The sequence below is a fragment of the Vicugna pacos genome, chromosome 1 (genome assembly GCF_048564905.1).
Source record: "Vicugna pacos chromosome 1, VicPac4, whole genome shotgun sequence".
NCBI lineage: Eukaryota > Metazoa > Chordata > Mammalia > Artiodactyla > Camelidae > Vicugna > Vicugna pacos.
Window position 1 is genome coordinate 16,769,073 of NC_132987.1, and position 22,908 is coordinate 16,791,980.

Genomic DNA, 22,908 nt, shown 5'->3' on the forward strand with positions numbered 1-22,908 from the left:
TTATTTAGCTTTGTAGCTTATTAGAAATAGGTATTCACCCACCTTTTCCCTTAATGGACTTGAAAAATGAATGAAACGATATATGTGCTCCTTTAGTGGTAGCCAGACTACCCTTGAGAACAAAAAGTGTGCATTGTTTTAGATAAAGCAGAGAATAACTTAAAAAAAACAATAGTTTTTCATATAAATAAATAGATAAAAATACAAAAATCTAAGTAAAAAACCTACAATGGAAAGAACATCATATATTTGTATTTAGAATTCCTTAGTTCTGCTCTTAGATATATCACTTATTAGCCATGTGACCAAGAGTATATAACTAATCTTTCCTCAGTTTGTGAGAAAGAGGAGAGTTGGGCGAAACTAGATGATCCTGGGAAGTCCCTTCTGACTCTGAAACTCTTGTAGTCCTGGTAGACAAATGATCAGTCTTACATGTGTCATAGAAATCAGGGGAAAATCCATAAAGGAGAAACTGGTTTTGAAGAAATAGGAACATAAGAACAGAATTGTAGTTCTCTAAAGAATTAGTAAGAATCAGTAATACTTTCTTAGGCCTCATTCTACTCAACATTTATTTACTCTGTGATTTAGATGGAGGGAAAATAACATGCTTAAGGTAAAGAAGGTCTGCTGATCAAAGCATAACTACTACAGTGGGTTCAGAAAGAATTTGAAAGCTAAAAACTGAGAATTAAGTAAGATGAATAGAGGCAGACATTAATGTAAAATTATACATTAAGTTTTAAAAAGGAGTTGAAAAAATTGCTAAGGATCTATCCTGACATGGTTTACATGAGTAGAAGACTTAGTAAGAGCTGCTGTGAAGATGTAGGTGCTAAAAAAAAATCTCAACGCATTGTATGATGGCTTTGATTCAGATCTGTGAGGTGCTCAGATGAAGGGATGCAGTTGTTCCGTTATGTGTGTGCTGGCTAAATAAAACATGACAAGAGTATTGATATAGTTTAACAATGGTATTGAGAAACTCAGATGCTTCCAAATACTGACATCAAGTTTATCAAAGGATTTGGAAACCAGGTTAATATAGAATAGTTAAAGGGTACAAAGATTTGCCTTAGGAAGAGGACAACTGTTGTGTGAAGAAGGAGTATTCACAATGTTTAACCAGATTCTTAAAAACTTCTGAATAATTAATAATACATTGTTTTGGTTAAGAGAACAATGCTATAGGAAGAGAGAGAAGTAAGACTAGTGGATTGGAATGAGGAGAAGATTGAAAGCTATACCTACACTTTTGGTTTTTTAAACAAAGCTAATGATAAAAGTGCACGTCCTCAATGCTTAGACTTGAGTATTTCCCTCCCAACCCTGGCTGGTCCAGCTATTTATTGGTATAATAAAGGTTTATGTATTCTTGAAAAAGTAAATGTCAGAAGCACTAGGAGGTAGGAAAATATAACCACCATTGGTTGAGTACCTGCTATGTGCTGAGTGTTTTTCCTATAAACTTTAAAAAGTTCTTTACAAATATTTTCTGAGATAGGTACTTGCTACACACCACCATTTTAGAAACAAGGAAACTGGAGTTTGAAGAAGATTAAATAACTTGACCAAGGTCAGATTAACCAATTCAGTAGCAGAACTGAAAGTTAAACTTAGGGTCTCTTTTGTTAGAATTTTCCTAGTGCACACATTATGACTATAGAGTAGGGAAAGGCTTAGAGTCAGATAAGCAATGGACTGGGAAGATTTGATGCAAAGGGGACTAACTGAGATTAGGAGGATAGTGCTGAACTAACTGTGAAGTTGGGAGGAATTTAGAAAAGATAATACATTGATCTGAGGGAGCCTTCTGGTTGTGGAGTGATCTAATTGTTGCTGATTGTAACATAATTGAGAAATTAATAGATACTAATAAAGTACTTTTACATCTATTCTCTCACTGATAACTTGAGATTTGAAAGACTGTTTTTTAGCAGTGGAAGGGCAACAAATAGGTCCTTCCCAGAGATCTGTCAGCAGGGATAAAACAAACTGTCAATCATGCGTGTATTTGTTAGTCACTCACATGATAAACAGCAACACTATGTGGGCCAGGCACTGGAGAGAGTTAAAGAGGTGGTAAAAACATGGTTTTTAATTTCCAGGAAGAAATACACATAGTGTTGATCGTTACAGTAAAAATACTTGTAGATCAAAGTAGTGGTACGAAGGAGGAGTACATCGACTTTGGAGAGAGAGAGAGAAATCTTCAGTGAGAAGACACTTCGACTGAGTCTTGAAGAATGAGAATGGCAAGTGTTTTAGGCAAAAAACATCATGTGCCAAGTCTTAGAGCCTTGAAAGAGCATGAGGTTTTTTGTAACTGAGGAGCTTGTATAGCTGTAGCATTAGTTGAACAAGTATGAAGTCATTCTCACAGGAGAGATCACAGAGGGCTTTGTGTTGCATAGAAAACAAATATTCTAAGCTTATGTTCTTTCTCTGAACTGTTTCTGGCCTCAAAGATCAAAATAGGTTGTTCTGGTGTTTTCTCACTTGGGACTTTAGTAGTTGGGTCTGTCTAAAAACTCTTTATTCTTTTTTTTGGACAAGGTATATAATTCATCTTAGACATTATATTTTTTCAGAATCAAAAGAAAAACATTTTGAAACTAGCCTTTATTTTCAGGTTTAAAATTTTATATTTGCTTATACCAGCATTCAGTTTAATCAAGTTAACAAACATTTATTGAGCATCAGCTGTGTATACAGTTCTAAATAGTCTAGGAAATGCAAAAAAATGAGTGAGGCATTGAAATGTTTCTCTGGAAGCTTACACTCTAGTAGATGGGCTTAAAAGGCAAACACAGGAAATTCTAACATACAAGTACCTCAGAAGTACAAGGTGCTGGGGTGCTTAAAAAAAGGAGAGCTTACATGTCATTAGGGGTGACGGTGAGAAATGAAGGATGTTGAGAAACACGAAGCAGGAAGGTGAATAAAATAATAAAGTTAAAATAATAAAAACCCACACTTCTTGAGTGGGTAGATTTTTGAGAGACAAAAGTTTTAATAAAGTTTTGGGAAGAAATTAGCAAACAAGGTAAACTTAAGTCATGAAGGTGGAAACATCTAATTCAGGGGGTTTAAGTGGCCCATTTTTATTAAATGTAGAGCAGTTTCAGTGCAGGGCATTATAGAAAGATGCTTTTATTTAACATTTACTCTGTGTACTATGCTTTATTTTATTCAGTTCTTACAAAACTCTTGTGCTGTTTCTTCCATTTCTGGACTCAGAAAAGTGAAATAGCTCCACAGTTAATAAGTAGCATACCTGGGATTTGAACCCAAAGGCTAATTCAAGGTCTGTGCTGTTTTCAGTAGTCTATAAGCCTGGAAAGGAAGGCTTGAGGACATCCTGAAGACTGCTGTAGATCCTAGGCAGAGTATTTCTCTTAATTTGACAGGTAGGAGAACCACTCTTGGCCTTTGAGCAATAGGGTCATGTGATTGTAGCTATAATATAAGAAGATTAACTTCTTGTTGTGGTTGATGGGTTGAAGTGGGACAGATTGGATTAGTTAAAAACAAACAAAAAACTAGTTACAGGGTAGTGAAGGCTCAAGCGCAACAACATAGCCCTGAACTAGCACATGAAAAGTGGAAATGGAAAGTGTTGGCAGAAAGGACAAATGACTTTAAGGATTTGATGTGGGAATCTTCTAAGAAAATAATTTTTATGAGGTAAAAGTTATGAAGTTAACTATTTTAAAGAGTACAGCTCAGTGGTATTTGGTTCATTAACAGTGTTGTGCAGCCATCACATGTAATTCCAAACCATTTTCATCACCTCAAAAGGAAACCCCGTTCCCATTAAAGAGTCACTCCCATTACTCCTCTCCTTCAGCCCCTGGCAACCACTGATCTGCTTTCTGTCTGTATTGATTTACCTATTCTATTATATTATTTCATATGAATGGAATCATACAACATGTGACCTTTTGTGTCAGGTTTCTTTCACTTAGCATACTGTTTTGAGGTTCATCCATGTTGTAGTAGATATCACTACTTCATCCCTTCTATGGCTGAATAACATTGCATTACATGGATATACCACATTTTGCTTATCCATTCATTTGTTGATGGATATTTGGGTTGTTTCTTTCTTTTGGTTATTGTGAATAGCGAGACTATGAACAGTTGTATACAAGTATTTGTTTGAATACTTATTTTCACTTCTTTTGGGTGTATACCTAGGAGTGAAATTATGGTAGTTCTGTGTTTATTATTTTGAGGAACCATCAGCTGTTTCCCACATCATTTTACATTTTGACCAGTAGTGTAAGAGGGGTTCCTGTTTCTCTATTTCCCACCAACACTTTTTTTTTTTTTTTGGTTTGGTTTGTTTTGGTTTTATTATAGCCATCCTAGTAGGATGTGAAGTGATATTTCATTGTGGTTTCGATTTGCATTTCCCTAATGACTAATGATGTTGAACATCTTTTCATGTGCTTTTTGGGGTATTTGTGTATCTTCCTTGGATAATTATTTATTCAAGTCCTTTGCCCATTTTTGAGACAGGTTGTTTTTCTTTTTGTTGTTGGGTTCTAAGAGATCTTTATATATTGTGGATATAGACCCTTATCAGAATTACAACTTTCAGATATTATTTTCTAACTCTGTAGGTTGTCTTTTCACTTTCTTGATAGTGTCCTTTGCACAAGTGTTTTTTATTTTAATAAAGTACAGTTTATCTTTTTTTTTTTTTTGGTTACTTGTGTTTTTGGTGTCTAGTGTAAGAATCCATTGCTAAATCCAAGGTCACAAAGACTTTTCCCTGTGTTTTCTTCTGAGAGTTTTTAAGTTTTAACTCTTATATTTGGGTCATTTATCCATTTTGACTTAATATTTGTACATGGTATGAAGTTGGAATCCAACTTCATTCTTTTGCATGTGGATATCCGGTTGTCCCAGCACCATTTGTTGAAGAGACTATTCTTTCCCCCACTAAATGGTCTTGGCACCCTTGTCATGGTGAAAGTCAAAAGTTAGTTGACCATAGGTGTATGGGTTTATTTCAGGACTCTCGATTCTATTCCATTGGTCTGTTTGTGTCTCCTTTTATGCCAGTACCACACTGTTTTGATTACTGGGGCTTTAAAAAAAATTTTTTATGTTTAATTGAAGTATAGTGGATTTACAATGTTGTGTTAGTTTCTGGTATACAGCATAGTGATTCAGTTTTATATATATATATATAATTTCTTTTCATATTATTTTTCATTATAGGTTTTTACAAGATTGAATATAGTTCCTTGTGTTATACAGTAGGACCTCATTTATCTATTTTCTATATAGTAGAAAATAACTAGTATCTGCAAATCCCGAACTTCCAATTTAACGTTCTCCACCTGTTTTCCTCCCGGTAACCTTAAGTTTGTTTTCTGTATCTTTGAGTCTGTTTCTGTTTTGTAAATAAGTTCATTTGTGTCTTTTTTTTTTCAGATTCCATGTATAAGTGATATATGGTATTTGTCTTTGTTTGACTTCACTTAATATGATAATCTCTAGGTCCAACTGTGTTACTACATTATTTCATTTTTATGGCTGAGTAGTATTCCATTGTGTGTATGTCACCACATCCTCTTTATCCATTCATCTGTCAGTGGGCATTTAGGTTGCTTCCATGTCTTGGCTATTGTAAATAGTGTTGCTATGAACATTGGGGTGCTTGTATCTTTTTGAGTTAGGTTTTATCTGGAAATATGCCCAGAAGTGGGATTGCTGGATCATATGATAACTCTATTTTTAGAATCCATGTTCTTTGATTGGAAGAATCAACATTGTTAAAATGGCTGTACTACCCAAGGTGATGTACAGATTCAGTAGCTTGTATATCTTTATCGATTTTATAATTTAACTCTAAGAGGGTAATAATTTCCCTCACTTTCAAATTTTGTGGAGAACCGACTACAGAACCAAGTCCTAAACACCTTCTTTTCCCAAATTAGTTTGTTGTGCATGTAAATCCTCAAGAGGGGTCAGAAATACTGAAGTAAGAAAGTGTTGCAAAACAGTTAAGAAACATGAATACAGTTAACCAGAAAAAAATCCATGTCATCTCTTGAAAGTGAAAAACTAAGCAATAAAAGAAGAATGGAAATGGAAAAGGTCTTATTTTTAGTTTTTTAAGAAATTTCCATACTGTTTTCTGTATGGCTGTACCAAACTACATTCCCACCAACAGTGTAGGAGGGTTCCCTTATTTCCACATCCTCTCCAGCATTTATTGTTTGTGGACTTTTTAATGATGGCCATTCTGACTGGTGTGAGGTGATACCTCGTTGTAGTTTTGATTTGCATTTCTCTGATAATTAGTGATAACTGAGCATTTTTCATGTACCTATTGGCCATCTGTGTGCCTTCATTGGAGAAATGTCTATGTAGGTCTTCTGCCTGTATTTTGATTGGGTGGTTTTTTTGTTGTTGTTGTTATTGAGTTGTATGAGCTGTTTGTATATTCTGGAAATTAAGCCCTTGTCAGTTGCATTGTTTGCAGATATTTTCTCCCATCCGTAGACTGTCTTTTCGGTTTGATTACTGTGGCTTTGTAGTAAGTTTTGAAATTGGAAAGTGTGAGTCCTCTAACTTTGTTTTCCATTTTCAAGATTGTTCTGGCTATTTGGGGTCCCTTGCAATTCCATGTGTCATTTGCTTATGATCAAATTTTTACATTTCTGCAAAAAAGGGGTGTTGGTACTTTGATTAGCATTCCTTTGGATAGTACATTTGTTCCTCGGTACCTGCAGGAGTTTGGTTCCAACTCTCTTGTAGAACTGTCAATTTCTGCTTTTAATTCTGTCATTTTTTGCTTTATTATATGTCTTTGGGTTCTGTTGTTAGGTGTGTATGTATTTATATTGTTATATCTTCTTGATAGATTTATTTTTTTCCTCAACATACAATGTCCTTCTTTGTCTCCTGCAGCAGCTTTTGTCTTAAAATGTGCTCTCTTTTGGTTACCGTTTTCATGGAATATCTTTTTTTTAATCCTTTCACTTTCAAACCTGTCTGCATCTTTAAATCTAAAGTTGAGTGTGTTACAGATAGCATAGAATTGAATTGTAGTTTTTAATTCATTCTGCCAATCTTTGCCTGTTAATCCAACATTTAAAGAAATTACTGATAAAGAATGCCTTTTGCTATTTTGCTGTTTTTTTTAATGTCTTATACCTTTTTTCTCCTCCTTTCTATTATTACTGTCTTTTATAATTGATTTTTTAATGATGTATATTTTGTTCCCTTCTAATTTCTTTTAGTATGTATTTAGTTTTTCCTTAGTGATTATCCTGTCGATTACAATTAACATCTTAACTTTTACAGTCAAGTTTGAATTAATACAAACTTAACTTCAGTAGTATGCAACAATCTGCTCATTTGCATCTTCAATCATATAGGAATGAAAGAGGACTTAAAAGCTAAAAATACAATACTACTCATTTTTATATTTACAGATGTAGTTACCTTTACTACTGTTCTTCATATGACTTCAAATTACTGTGTAATGTCCTTTCATTTCAACCTGGAGGACTCTCTTTAGCTTTTTTTTTTTTTTTTTTGATATCACAGGTATAGTGTGACAAACTCCGTCTGTTTTTGTTTATCTGAGAGTGTCTTGACTTCAGTTTTACAGGATGTTTTGCTGGATGTAGAATTCTTGATTGGCAGTTTTTTCTTTCAGCATCAGATTCTATCTTGTACCTATGGTTTATTGTTGCTTCTTATTCTGGGTTGTTTTGTTTGCTTGTTCAGTGACTTCTCTAAACTATTTTGTGAAATCTGTGTCATTGTGTGACTACTGAAATCTGTGTTCTGTTTGCTTAGTGGTCAGCTAGTGTTTTGATAGAGTTTTCTTAAACACCTGAAACCAAAAGGAAAAAGGAACACTCTTTCAATGCTTACTTAGCCAGGCCATTTACAACTATGCTGTAGACTTTACATACTGCTTTTTCACAGCTTGAAGGTCAGCCATAGGTGAAAGCTTAGGGTCTCCTTAGGTCTTTGCTGAACATGTGCCCAGCTCTGGCTATGTGTGTGGCTTTTGTGATTTTCTGGTATACACAGGGGCTTTTAAAAGCCCTTATTACCCTCTGTATATCCTTTCTCAAACTTTTCCTTCCCAGAGTTTTCAGTCTGTTCTTTGTCCTAGTTATTGTTTCTTGCCCTAGGCTGCTGCATCAATTAAATGATTTCAGCAAAAGACACCCTAGCCATTGGGATGCTGCAAGTCAAGCGAAATCAAGGCAAGCCATTGTTGCTGGTCCTTCAGGTAGCTGCCAGACAGGTTGAAACCCACAATTACAAATCTTTGTGAATAGGAACTGTGTTGCTGTCTCGGCATTATGAGTTCAGGTTGCTGTTCTCACAGCCACCACTGATTTGGGAAGATGTTAGGCAGGCAACTTAAAATGCCACAATTCTCTCTTACTACAGAGCAGCAGTCTCTTTCTTATATAAGCCTTGCCCTAGTTTTTGTAAGTTTTTTACTAGATTCTGGAGTTCTGCAAAAGTTGATTTTAACAGTATTCACCAACTCATTAATTACTCTTTTGGAGGGATAAAGCCCTGGAATTTAAGTCCAAGCATGGCATCTTGGGAAGCACTTTCAACTAAGGGATCATTCACTAATTTTTTCAGCAAACAATCACTTTGTTCCTGTTACTAATATAGTTACTTCTAAGTGCTGGAAATATAAGGCAGTAAGATCCAGTTTACTGCCCCCAGGAATCTCACTCTTTTATTAAGATGGGCGAGTAAACAAGTACAGTGCAATTTTATAACAAGATTTAGAGAAGCCTAGACAGAGGAACACGAGTATTTAAACAGGTCAGTAGGGAAAACAGGAGACTCTCAGGAAAGTTATAGAAGAAGAAAATGTTGGAGAGAGTAATCTGGGATCTTGACTGCTGTGTAGAGAGTTTGAAAAGACTGAGGGGCTCTAATAGGAGCTGATTTGACAATGAATAGATGACACAGCTTTCATAAGAATGGTTTTAGTTGAGTAGTTTTGGTGGAGATAGAGGACCAGATTATAAGGAGTTGGGAGTGAGCGAGTGAGTAGTGAAAAAGATGAAAGAAAAAGGGAAGACAGCTTTCTAAAGAATGGTGTCGTTTAAAAGGATTAGTAGAGTTGGTGTAACTTTATTTTGGAATAGAAGTGATCTACGTGTGTTTTTAGACAATAGAAAGGAATGAATGGGAGGGAAACAAGGATGCCTAAGGGTCCCAAAAAGAGGCAGGGAAGATGGTATTCAGAACCCAAAAGGGTCAAAAGTTGGAAACTTGGGAGAAGAAAAAGAATAAGGGTAATTAGAAAGAATTTTGAGATAGAAGGTATTTGAGAAATTTTACCTAGGAATGCCTTACTTTTCTCAATAAAAGTAGAACACAAAATCTTGTGTTAAGAAGTAAGCAGCAGTGAAAATGCCTGGCTAAAGTTGATGTAGCATACATTTGTAATAGTATCATTTGGTAATTTTTTTTTCATTTCTTTTAACAAGTATATATTAAGCATCTACTGTGTACTAAACACTATATGAGGTCCTTGGGATTAAATTCATGAACACAGTCAACAAAAATCCCTGCCCTTGTGGAGCTTATGTGTGAATCGGGTGAAGGGAGACAAGCAAGTAAACAGTATATTATTTTAAAATAAACGTGAGGTAAATAATGCATCCTGGGTCAGGGGACTAAGAAAGTAAATGAGAGGATTACCTAGACATAGCTACAATTTTATGTTGCATATCAAGATGTAATTTAAGTTACTGTTTTATTTCTATACAGCTAGTTATAGAATCTTGGTTAATGAAGTAAGACAAGAATATGGGTTTGGTGGAGCCTTTATGTACTTAGATTGTAGATATGAGAGAAGTAATCTTATATTTACATTTAAGAGAAAATTCGTTAATTTAGGGCAACTTTATAATTGTTATGCAATTATTTCAGGGCGTTTGACACGAGAAAAGATGGTAAGGTAAAAAGGTAAACTGTCGTATAGTAACTGTAGTTAAGTGTTTGGTTATGAAAGAATTTGTGAAAGGGGTCAGAAGGAACAAACCTCCAGTTATATAAAATAAAGAAGCCATGAGGGGAAAATTGTGCTCTACACTGGAATTTCACACAACATTTGTAAAATGACTATAACTCAATAAAAAAAATTTAAAAAAAGAAGAAGAAGAAGCCATGAGGATGTAAAGAATGAAAAAAACGAGGGAGGGAGGGATTTGTTACCTTAGTTAAAAGGCTTAAAAGAATTACAGAGTTGGAGATCCATTTTTATATAATTAATAAGTTGGTGTTTTGATTATCATTTTATATTCTCTTCTCATTACCCCTTTTTATTTATACAGGCATTGGAAAAGTGAAAAGAAAGCCTAGTGTGCCAGATTCTGCGTCTCCTGCTGATGATAGCTTTGTTGACCCAGGGGAACGTCTCTATGACCTCAACATGCCTGCTTATGTGAAATTTAACTACATGGCCGAGAGAGAGGATGAATTATCATTGATAAAAGGAACGAAGGTGATCGTCATGGAGAAATGCAGTGATGGGTGGTGGCGGGGTAGCTACAATGGACAAGTTGGATGGTTCCCTTCAAACTATGTAACCGAGGAAGGGGACAGTCCTTTGGGTGACCATGTGGGTTCTTTGTCAGAGAAATTAGCAGCAGTCGTCAATAACCTAAATACTGGGCAAGTGTTACACGTGGTACAGGCGCTCTACCCATTCAGCTCGTCCAACGATGAAGAGCTTAATTTTGAAAAAGGAGATATAATGGATGTTATTGAAAAACCTGAAAATGACCCCGAGTGGTGGAAATGCAGGAAGATCAATGGAATGGTTGGTCTGGTGCCAAAAAACTATGTTACCATTATGCAGAATAATCCCTTAACCTCAGGTTTGGAACCATCGCCTCCACAGTGTGATTACATTAGGCCTTCACTCACTGGAAAATTTGCTGGCAATCCATGGTATTATGGGAAAGTGACCAGGCACCAAGCAGAGATGGCATTAAATGAAAGAGGGCACGAAGGTGATTTCCTCATTCGTGATAGTGAATCTTCGGTAAGTTGGTTTTCAAAGGTAAATGGAAATAGAGCTCTGACTATTAAAAAAATAGAAGATTGCAGAGGTTAAGTGGCTTTCCTAAAATTAACCAGATGGTAGTAAGTTGGGATATAAGCATAAATATTCTGAGCAAAAGTCAATATTCTTTCCAGGTGTATTTATGTTTACTGAAGTATAATCCCACACTGGATTATTTGGCCTTGTCTAGTTCAGCTGGTTTTGCCTTCCTGAAATATTCTCTGTTGCATTAAACTGAAAAATGAAGAAAATCGAACACTGGCTTCTTTGCTGAGAGTAGAACAATGCAGCAGACCAAACTGGGAAAACATTCTTCAATTGCATATTGGGTGCACTGTCATCCTTACAATAACAGAAATCCATAAGTTTAAAAAATTGATATTTGAGTTTTCTGTATAAATTGGTTGTTTGGGTGTACTTATTATGTACCCCAGAAATCCATTTAAACATGCACTGTATTTGAAGTGCATCTGCAATAGAAGATAAATTCTGTCCTAATACTGGTAAAACTATAAAACCATAAAAATTGAATAAGGAAGTAGCTATGTGGACTCTCTTGGGTTCTATCCAGGATATTAGAATTTGATGATATTCATTTCCCTTTAAAATGGTCTTTAGCTTTCCTTGATAAAGGATATCACTCCTTTCCACTTTTAAAATCATAATTAGTACTGGCTTTGTGTATATGTAGTTGTACAAAAGTGAATGTGTGATTGTACAAAAAGGTTGAAAGAGGAAAACCTGTGCGTGCGTGCGTGTAGGGGAGAGAGGAAGGGAGAGAGGGCAAGATTGAAATTAATTGAACTGCCCAATGTGAAGTTCAGTGAACGGAGGGCTGTACATAACCCCTCAGGAAGAACAGGTGCTTGATGACAGGGAGAAGTGGGTGGGATTTGTTTTCTGTTAGATGCCTGACCTGACCCTGCTTTCCAAGACAAGCAGTGGGTGGTGAGGTTAGGAAGGCAGTGACCCTGGAGTGGGTGATTAATAACCATTAGTATAGGATGTTTCCAGGAAACCTACTGTTTGAAACTTTGGCAGTACTGCATAAGACACTTCTGTGGTTGATATAAACAATATAAAAGAATGTTAGGTTAAGAAAAAAGAAGACTAAGGAAGTAGCTTGGTTACAGAGTACTGTATATTTTCTTGTGGGTAATTAAGCATAGATTTTATTAACCAAAATATACCATTATTTTTAGTAGTAGAATTTTAAAAGTAGAGGTCTCAAATAGGCATTTTTTTTGACCTGCAGAGTGTTTTTTAAACATTTTAATTCATTATCAGCATTTAAATATTGGGATATTTATTAGAAAAATTTAGACATCAGACTTCCCTTTTAAAATTGGAAGGCCTGTCAGCATTGAGCCATATTCCTGCAAGGCAACAATTGCAGCTAGCTAAGTGGCCAGCCACCTCCTTTAGACTGGCCACGCACTGTTGTTCCCCATAGCCACCCTATCCCTTGCCTACATTTCTTTTTTGCCCCTTGTAGACATTTGACTTTATATCCTTTTACTAGCATTTATATTAGTTCTCATTTCTGTGTCCTTCATCTTTGAGAATTCAGACTATTATGTCAGCTACTCTGTAAGACCGCTACTGTTAGCTACTAATTGAAAGGGGTAGATGTCTTGGACTTTCTCGTGTGTTTCTCCAGTAGTCCGAATGGAGAGAAGATAGCTCTTACACTTGAGATGTTAAACTGAAGAATTTGCCCTGGGCATTAAGTAGAGAGTATTCGTTAAGAGACTTTGGAGTCTGACTTCTTAGATTTGAATCCTGGATCTTTTTTTTTAACTCTCTTTTGTTAATGGATGATCTTGGGTAACTTAGTTCTCTTCAACCTTGATTTTTTTCAACTGTAAAATGGGTTTGTTTTGAGGAATAAAGGAGATAGATAATTCATGTAAATAATTTAGCATCGTGCCTCATACTTAGTGCTCAAGTTTTAGCTATTATTAGTTTAATATAGAAATACTAATAGATGTCTTTCAAAATGCTTATCTGACATGTTTTTTTCTCTTTTAGCCAAATGATTTCTCAGTATCACTAAAAGCACAAGGGAAAAACAAACATTTTAAAGTCCAACTAAAAGAGACTGTCTACTGCATTGGGCAGCGTAAATTCAGCACCATGGAAGAACTTGTAGAACATTACAAAAAGGCACCAATTTTTACAAGTGAACAAGGAGAAAAATTGTATCTTATCAAGCATTTATCATGATACTGCTGACCAGAAGTGACTGCTACACAGTTTTAATTCGTCATGTAATTGAAGACTGAGAAAATATCAGCCCAGTCATCCTTGACTGGAAGTTGCTGTCTCTAACTCTATATGAGAATTGACTATATAGTATATAAGTATTTTTATTATAATTCAGCTCATACATATATACTACATATGCCAAGCATCTGCATAGAGCAATTTCTTATCTTTGGTCTTCTGTTTTATTGTTTTCTTTGCTGTTTTTCTCTTTGCTTCTAATATTAAGGTTTTATATTTTAAAAATGATGCAGATCAGAAATCTTTATATGGAAAAATTTCTTTATTGCCTTTCCTTTATTTCCTTATAAGGGCACCACCTTAGTTACTTTTGCAATGGTCTTCATATAAAATTATATCAGTTATATCAATATATGGCATATGCTAAAATACATTTCTTGGAGAGTTGATAATCTTTTCTGTGACTAAATAGCAATAATAAATGGAAAATTGGAAATTATTTTCAGGTATTGTATTTGTCACAAGCCACTGTAAATATAAAGTATGTTGTGTCTGCTATTATTTTCAAAATTCATTCATCTTCAGTGTAAAGCAAAACACATGGGACAGGTTAGAAAACATACCTTGAACAATTTAGATTTACAGCTGTTGGAAACAAAAATCTCTAAATTCCTAAGTTTTTTTTTTTTTTTGTGCTTCTCTCTCATCTGGTTATTCAAAAGAATAAAGCAGTCTCTGAGATATTTAGCTTTTCAAACTATAAATAGAGGCTCTAGTGTTATTTTTTTCCCCAGTGTTATTTTATCAGAGTGTCTTGTATTTGAATATGTTGTATCTCTGTCAGTGTGAAAAAAGCTCTGGCCAAATTTTGAGCAAGTAGGAGGCAATGAGATACTTGGCTCCCCCTCATCCCTCCCCTCCTAAACATCAGTAATTATCAGGTATAATATTTATACTATTTTCATTTTCATCTTTTAGCTTTTGAGTTTTGTTGACTGGGACAATCAAATTGATGTATACCCGAGGAAAAGCTAATGGTTAGGAAAAATTATTTTTAGGATTTTATTTTTACAGGTCCTTCTATTATGTTTTTGGTTATCAAGCAGAAGTTCGGGTGTACAGAGAGGCTACTGTAGAGTATTGAATCTACTTCTGTAGGTTGTAGGTTCTGTCCAGTTGTAGTTTATGGTCACACCTTTCCCCCCATTATAAATTCTGGAGGTTTAATTTAAGCAAGGTAACCGTCAATGTTTTAATTAAAAACACCTGCTAAAACCACAGAACTTAGTAAACAGTAGGAGGTCATACGAGATTTTGAAAAATGTCCCTAATACCGCCTAGGCAAATGAATATTTCTATTCTTTAACATGTTATATACAAGACACCAGAATTATTGATGTTAAAATTAAAGTCATCTAATTCGTGAGGTTTTTGATTTTGGTGTTTTTAAAATGTGTTTTATTTTAAATGTTTGTTTAATTCTCTAAAACTTTAAATCATTTAGTTTTACATTGCCACTGGGTGGCAGCCCTGGCTTCTCCCACTAAGCAACAGCAGTCAGTAAATATGATTAAGACATTGATATACAATTTTTTATCTTCATTACATCTGCTTTTAAAACCTTTTGATTCATATTTCACTTATCTTTCTCAGCCTCCCTTTGTTTATTAAGGTGAGAATTAGTAGGCAAATTTAATGGAAACAAAATGTATGCTTACCTTTCTTTTTTGTTATAGAATCACTTGAGTATAAATTGAAGGAAATAGTTTAAAGTGGTTGTAAAATGACTGGTAGTAAACATCTTTTTCATTTTAAACCAATATTTGATGATGCTTTCTTTTTATTTTCCATCTCTTTTTGGTCCCCCCCCCTTCAGTCTTATTTAAAAAATGGATGTATGTTTTAAAAAAAGGAGGAAGGGAGAGCAATTAATATTTTATGTCACAGACATGAGCTATTTATAGCAAACCCCTGCTGAGCTGATGTTAAGTATTTTGAGACAGTAGCTAGGAATGGAGTAGCACTGGAAGAATGCATATTTCTGTGCCATAATTAGATTTATGGTAACCAGAGAATTCCTAGATAGTCCATGTGTACCAATAATAGTTATTGTGTACTCTTCTTATTATGTGATGAAAACCTCACTGGAAACTAGTTAATTTTGTACTTTTAACATTTTATCAGTTTTTTAAGGTCTTAAACCAACCTTTACATCAATGACTTTTTAAAAAGCATGAATTAATTTTCTTAAGAACTAGAACTATCTTAGAAAACAGCTATATAGCTAGCTAGTAGCAAGACTTGTATTAGAAACCAAGTTACTTTATTCCAAGCCTGGTATACCCTGTATCATGACACATTGGCCTCTGTGTGCTTGTTTTTAGACCAGGAGGAGAATCCTAGGAAGAGCAGTGTTAGAGAAATTTTCTTCCACCTGTGAAGAGATGCTTAACTATCAATTTAAATTTCATAACACACATTTCCCTACCCAAACCACATCTACAAATAACTTCTCCAAATCTTGGAATTACATAAACTCAGCAACGGAAAGCCATTGCTGCTGTATCTGTTACTTGGTCATAAGTCCTTAAGTTCAGCTGAATGTTCACACATCATTGATACACAGGAACACAAGGCACCTGGCACTATTAAAGGTAGCGTGTCACAGATACATCACTTAATAAAATAGGAGGCCTAAGTGCGATCCATTGCCATTGCTGGAAGAATAGAAAGCCTAGCAGATGAGCAACTTGAGTTGTTAGAATGTTATCCTCATGGATATGTGGACAGATTAATGGCATATAAGTTGTCTCCAGTGTTAATGCTTTAATTCTGTCATCTAATCCAAGATTGCAAGAAGCAGGGCCACTTCCATCTGTGTGGGTACCTTTGTGAGAATCAGGAAAAGGCACCTCTTCCCCTGGCAAGCACAGCCACTTTTGTTGTTTTGAAGCCCAAAGCTTACCACCACTACCCTTCCCCTATCTTGCAAGGTGCCCTGCTCAAGATACAACCAAATAGGAATGCAGTTCAACACACACTGCTTAAAAAAATAAATTGTTAACATTTAAAAATCGAGATATTTCACATAAAACTCAGAGTTCTGGTTTCTCCTGAAAAATGAGAAGCTGATAATACTGAATTTGAATTCCTGCAAAGTGACTACCAGGTAGTACGGATGGTCCTTTTATTTTTACCAATGCACTAGGTAAAAAAAGTTAAACTAGTGTAAATAAGTCTCTTTCCCATCCTTTATCTCCCTAGTTCAAATCTCCAAGTGCAGTTACTGTTACTTCCTGTTTTTCCTGTAACTTGGAGTTTTTGGTTTGGAATCTGGAAACTCACTTTTCAGAAACATGTCAATGAATTAGCAATGTAGCGTTACAGCATGCTTTAATGTTCCCACTTTCACATTTTGCTGGAAGATAAAGGGATCCTTTGTAATCTTGTATCCTTTAACTGTTTTCGAATGGCTTCACAACTGAAGTCACTTCTAACAAAGCACATTTGATAAAGGGTAGATGACTTCCTCGTTTTATGTTTGGAATAGCATCCAGTGGACTTTTTGAAAATGCCATATTACAGCTGTGGAAAACCAATATTTTATTCTATTGCAAGGCAAGGTGTAGGAGCTCCTCTCTTCTGATAAACTGGTTCTTTTTGTTAAGCAAGTTTATATGACTCAACTTCTAAACGCTTACAAACCAGAATGCTATGCATACTGCACACCTCAGTTTCTTGCTGCTACATGACCTAAAACCAAATGACTGAAGAACTGAAATGTATTTTCCTAGTTTACTAATGAGTGATTCTTTTGAAAGTATATAGAGTTTGCTGAGACTTGTTTAATAAGTAGAACATAAATTGGGTATGGTGAGGTTTTGAAGAGCAGGAGTAGGAGTTTTAGTTATCATTGGCCGTGTTCTCAGAGGTAAATATTTTAAACCAAAGTGTCTTTTTTGAGAATATGTTTGTTGGCCAGAGCACTTTCACTATCTCAGAAACATCAGAATTGGCCTGCAATGCCTGCAATGGCTTAGCGCAAACATTTAATTTACTTAGGACTGGCTGATTTTTAAATGTTTTCCACTCAAATTACTTCTTAAGCTGTTTTTAAAGCTCATGGAAAAGCTGGTCTCACTATTTTGGAATAACGTTGCAAGTTTTATTTGTAGTTACAGCTGCAGAAGACAAAGAGTACTCAATTTTCTCTCTCTGTGTTTTCTTGTACCTCATGGAATGATAATGACTTTCAAACAGGAAAACAAACATTAAAACTAGACAAAAATAAACATCTAAGGTAGTTAAGATAATTGCTTTAAATAAATCTCTAGGCTAAGATAATATCTTAAACTCTGTAGAAAATTTGCAAATAGCTTTGGGGAAATTACGGGGATAGGTGGATTCCAGAATGAGACTGAAGTGCTGTCTGTTTTAGGTTGAACACTGGCATGGTTATTGATATTTTTTGAACACTTGTAAGAGAAATTAATCCCTGAATAAGCATGCCTTTTCTCAGAACAAGTAATGACAAACCTTTACTTGTTTTGGTATGTTTTCTAGACTATAGGTAAGAGGATATAGAAAACAAATACTGTTTTCATCAGGGCATATACTAATTACTTGGTATTGATAAGAAAAGTATGTTTTCTCTGTTACATCTATGTGTATGATCCTGTGTCTGTTCAGCTTTTGGAGACATTTATCAGCATCCAACCAACTCACCTCAAATATTTGCGCAGGTGCTGGACCAATCTAGCAATATGATAGTGAAGAAAACGGACAAAGTCATCCAAAAGCTGTCGTAAAACTTACATTTCTAGTGGTGTTATGCCTGATGGAGAATTGCTATGAAGAAAAAACAGAATGAGGGGTTGGAGAGTGAGAGCGGGGTGTTAATTTGTATAGGATGGTCTGGTTAAATTGGTCTTGAGCACATTGTATGCTTCACTTAATAAAATCACTGATGACTAGGATTAAATGAGTGAAAGTGAAAATACAGCAACCAAAATCATTTGAACATTACATTAAGATCTTCACTATTACAGAATATTGTTTCTATTTTTCAAATTTGAAGATTGAATAAAATGGTATTTGTTTTATTTAAATGTGGAACTTTTAACTACAAAGTGCAATTCTGAGTAAGGCCTGATTCTCCATCTTAAGGGGAGTTGTTGGGAGAATGTCGCATAGAAAAGAGCCAGTTACAACTATAGGAAGAAGGACAGCTGGACAGACAAGGGTTTTCATTCATCACACCCTAAGGAAAGAATTGAGATTAAGGGAGGTTAAATTCTTCACTGGTGGCCAGACAATAAACTAGGAAGGAAACTGAAAAAGTAAAATATGTTCAGAGAAGGGCTGCAAGAAACCTGAAAACCAGGGCTTGAAAGTTTGTGGAAGTGATACCTGGAGCAGATTCAGTGGAAGTGGGAGTTAGAAGAATCTAAGACAAGGAGAATGCTACTGTTTAAATACCCTGTGTTGTGTTACTTCCAGGAAAAAAAAATTGAGAGCGGGTTACAATTAAATGTCAGATGCTAAAACACAGGGCATAGATATTTAGGAATCTTGGTAAAGGGAAGAGAACTATTCTGTTTTAAGTAGGACAAGGAAGGGTTATTGAAATTAATTAACCATGTAGTCCATGTCAGCACCAGGACCTACCCTGCACTTGCACAACTCTAAGAGTGAGTGCCTCAAATTTTTTGCCCTGGTGCCTCTCTTGCTTAATTCTAGTCCCAACCTTATGGGGCTCAGAGAGCTTAGGAGTCTTCCTTGACCATCAACCTCCTTTATCCCTCCCTACTCTGTACCTTTCCATGAAAACCTTGTGTCTCCTTTTCTTTCCATAATTAATGGCAAATAGTGTAACAGGAAAAAAAATTCATATTTCTAGACTACCTTATGTTAGGAAATAGCTTCATTCTTCCACCAGTGCATCTGCATACATGGATGATTGATCATCTTCAGCTCTGGAAGGCAGTGGAAATTGATGCAGGCAGCAGGTTAGGATAGTTTGGTTTTGGCATGCTGCACAGACAAAAGATCACAACCAGCTGATGAGAGTGTATAGAAAGAGAAATTCCTCAAAGCCAGAAGAGAAAGGCAAGATCAGAGTTGGGGATGTCCAGGCAAGGGTAGAGGCTAGCAGGTGAGGTATAGCCCTTAAGAAGTTCTCACTCAATGGCATGGCTCCTGCAGAGGTGGCTGGTTTGAGTGCCTTGTTGATTCATCAGCCAGTCCTGAGAGGGACTGTCATTCAAAAGCTTGTGGCAGGCAGGTAGCATTACCCTTCAGTGCCCTTAGAGGTGTGCTGAGCCCAGGACAGAGACTCCTTGCAGTGGCTTGTGAAGAGTTGGCAGGCAGTATCGCCTTGTCAACATGGCAGTTCTGGGCAGGGGCATCCTGACGGGGACCTAGGCCTAGTTGAGCTAACTATCTTAAGACCTCGAGTTTTGGTGAACAACTTTCCTTCTTCCCCCGTAGCATAACTAAATGAATCTTGATCTTTCTCCCATTTTCTGTTTACTTTCCTTTTCGTTTTCATCCTTAGTCTATTTTCCCTTCAACATTTCCATCCTTGGGCCTTGCCCATGCCATTCGCCCAGTTGGAATGCTGAACTACAAACTCATCTCTTCTATCCAAATCTAAATGGATACATCCTTGGAATTCCGTATTGAGGTCTGTCTGTTATCTAAACCTTTTGTTAATCTTCTAGATCACTCACTCACTGTTTTATGTCCCTCAAACACATTGTGAGCCCTCCTTTGGTGCTAATTGGAAGGCAGTAAGGTGAGTGAAAAGAACTTGGAGTTAGGCAGATCTCTGTCAGAATGCCTGTCTCCATCCCCGACTAGCTCTAAGATCTACAGTAAGTAAATTTCAGATGTGTCCTCATTTAAAAAGTTACATAATATATGGAAATGTGTATGGAGTTCAGGGATCAAGGAGAGCATGCACCAAGTGTTCTTGACCATGATGAGGTCAATATACAGATGAGGACACTAAAACAATTGTTCAAAACCACAACTAGTGACTGGAAGAGCCCGAATGCCAATCCAGACAGTCTGGCTCCAGAGTCCATGCTTTTAATGACTACCCTCTAATGGGTATCTCCAACCAGAAGCCTTTGCTGATTCAGGGGCCAAACTGAAAGATGGTTAGCCTGCAAAGGGCCAGTCAGAGCAAATAAGCCCTAATTAATAAGTAATAGTTAATATTATTTATATGACAAATGGTTAATACAGCATTTGTGAAGACTTGTGTTCCTGGCACTGTGCTGATGTGCTTTGTCTGCATTCTTTAATTCCCACAACTATTATACAAGACATTGTATCTATTTTATAAAAATGGGGTTCATGGAGTTGCTTTCTTCCCCATCACATCAAAAGAGCACTGCTTTTCTCATCCACTTCTCAACCTACAACCATCTGGATTCTGATCCAAATTCTCTGCGGAAACTCCTCTTACTGAGATTACAAATGATCTTCTAGGTAACATAAATCCAAGAGACATTTTCCAGTGATTGATTCAGTGACTCTTCTGCACCCCCCTTGATGATCACTCCATGCTTCATCATTTCCAGGACCATAGTTTGTCCCAGGACCACCTCTCTGACCTATTTTTTTCCCCTTATATCTTCCTATTTCATTTTTCTTGTGCTGGTCCTTAAATGTGGATCTTCTCCAGGAACACACTCACACTCCTCCTTTAATCAAACAGTATAAAAAGATACACAGCACCACAAGAATTGAAAGCAATAGTTAAAATGTAGAAGCACCTCAAATGCCCATCAATGGATGAATGGATATGCATAATGTGGCATGTGGAATATTATTCAGCCATTAAAAGGAAGGGAATTCTGCAATATGCTACAAAATGGATGAACTTTGGGGACATTATGCTAAGTGAAATAAGCCAGTCACAAAAGACATGTGCTGCATGAGTACACTTATGAGGTACTTAGAGTAGTCAAAATCATGAAGACAGAAAGTATAATGGTGGTTGCCAGGGGCTGGGGGGAGGGAAGCAGGGGGAGTTCTTCTTTATTGAATATAGTTTCAGTTTTAGAAGATGAAAAGAGTTATGGGAACAGATGGTGGTGATGGTTACACAACAATTTGGATGTATTTACTACCACTGGACTGTATACTTAAAAATGGTTAAGATGGTAAATTTTATCTTATGTGTATTTTACCACAATAAAAACAATTTTTTAAATCCTCAAACAAAAGATACTGCAAAGAGTCTCGTCCCCGTTTACCTCCTCCGTCTTCCCAATCCCTACTCTCTTTGCCCCAAGGTAAATAATCTTGGTAATTGTTCTATCTCGGTCCATATTTTCTTTTTGCACATGCAAGCAAATATGAAGTTATGTATTCTTCATCTCTTGACTTTTGAAAAATATTTAAAAAAATTTTTTTAACTTTACTTTTTCTGAAGTAGGGATGTAGCAAAAAGAGCTGATCAGTACCCAGCTTGAATGTACTCACAAGAGGGAGACTTGGAAGACAATAGCTATCTGATGAGAGGATCAAATAATCTTGCCTTCTCACTACCAAGGGGTCCTCTAGGGACCAGCAGGGTCCTCAAGGACAGAGCCTATGGTCCAGGTATCTACCCCATGCACATTCATAAGTTCCCCAGAGCTGCCCTTTCTCTGGAACTCTTCGAGGCCACTCCCCCTGATGCAATACGTGGGTTTGGGCAGAAAGGAGAGTGCTTCACAGCCCGCCTCTTCTAAGCTGTCTGGGCTGGCACTTCTTTTCAGAGTGATTCAGGTGTTACAGCGACTCAGACCTCAGGTCCAACATCTGTGTTCCAAAGCAAGAATGGCTGAGATGGACAGAGTGCTTCATTCTGGAAGGAAACAACGTTCCAGGTCAAATTGAGTCTGCCAAACACAGTCCTTCACGATGGTTCTGGAAGAAATCTCGACAAGTCTTATCATGTGGTTTTCCTGCGCCTTGATTCCTTGTTTGCTCATAGGTAAGTATGAATCTGGCCAATAGTCTGGGACTCAAATATAGGTTAAAAATACTTTCCTGGGGTTTGAGGTGTCAGTATATGCATCGAACATCTTATGTCTGTTTTAAAAAATCCTCTATCTAACAAAATACATGTGAATAAAAAGACATAATTTGCAACCTTAATATTGGGTACAAGTCTTAAAAATTGGATTTCTCTTGTGGTCATTGCAGAAAACGTAGCAGTCAAGTACTTCGTACCATTTAAAAAAAAATTGGTTTGGGGCATTTTGTCTGCCGGTAAGATTACTTAAGTTTCTCTGTTCCACTCTTGGCTGCTTGCATCTACGTGTTTTATTGTTTCAAAATCGCAGCTCCTTAGCCTTTGATGTGTCTTCCTGTCGAATCACATTTAAGAGATATTTCTCATTTGAATACTCTAAGGTAGTGGGCACTTGGCAGTGTTGATGGGAGTCTAGAGTATTTTTTCTCTTTCTTTTCTTTTTTAACACTGAGAACTACATATTCTAGTGTAAGTTTAAATCAGGTAACAAATCAGTGCCAGGGTAATTAGCAAATGTCTAGAACTGACTTCAAAACCAAATCTATGCCTGCCTAGCTGA

At 36.2% G+C, this 22,908-nt stretch overlaps 2 protein-coding genes across 7 annotated transcripts in view; both read left to right on the forward strand.

Moving 5' to 3' along the window:
• Window positions 1–13,814, forward strand: part of NCK1 (NCK adaptor protein 1) — a 69,507-nt gene extending 55,693 nt beyond the window's left edge. For all 5 annotated transcript variants that reach the window (XM_072956767.1, XM_072956680.1, XM_072956727.1 and 2 more), the window contains 2 exons: window positions 10,356–11,068; window positions 13,121–13,814. In XM_072956767.1, coding sequence (XP_072812868.1) covers window positions 10,356–11,068; window positions 13,121–13,315 — 908 coding nt within the window. In that variant the 3' untranslated portion in view covers window positions 13,316–13,814. The remainder of the gene's footprint in view (window positions 1–10,355; window positions 11,069–13,120) is intronic.
• Window positions 13,815–21,978: 8,164 nt separating this feature from the next.
• The window catches only part of IL20RB (interleukin 20 receptor subunit beta), a 29,289-nt gene continuing 28,359 nt past the window's right edge, over window positions 21,979–22,908 (forward strand). Inside the window, exon 1 of one of the 2 annotated variants that reach the window (XM_006216070.4) lies at window positions 21,979–22,307. In XM_006216070.4, coding sequence (XP_006216132.1) covers window positions 22,235–22,307 — 73 coding nt within the window. In that variant the 5' untranslated portion in view covers window positions 21,979–22,234. The remainder of the gene's footprint in view (window positions 22,308–22,908) is intronic. The other variant, XM_031678073.2, reaches the window with a different exon arrangement.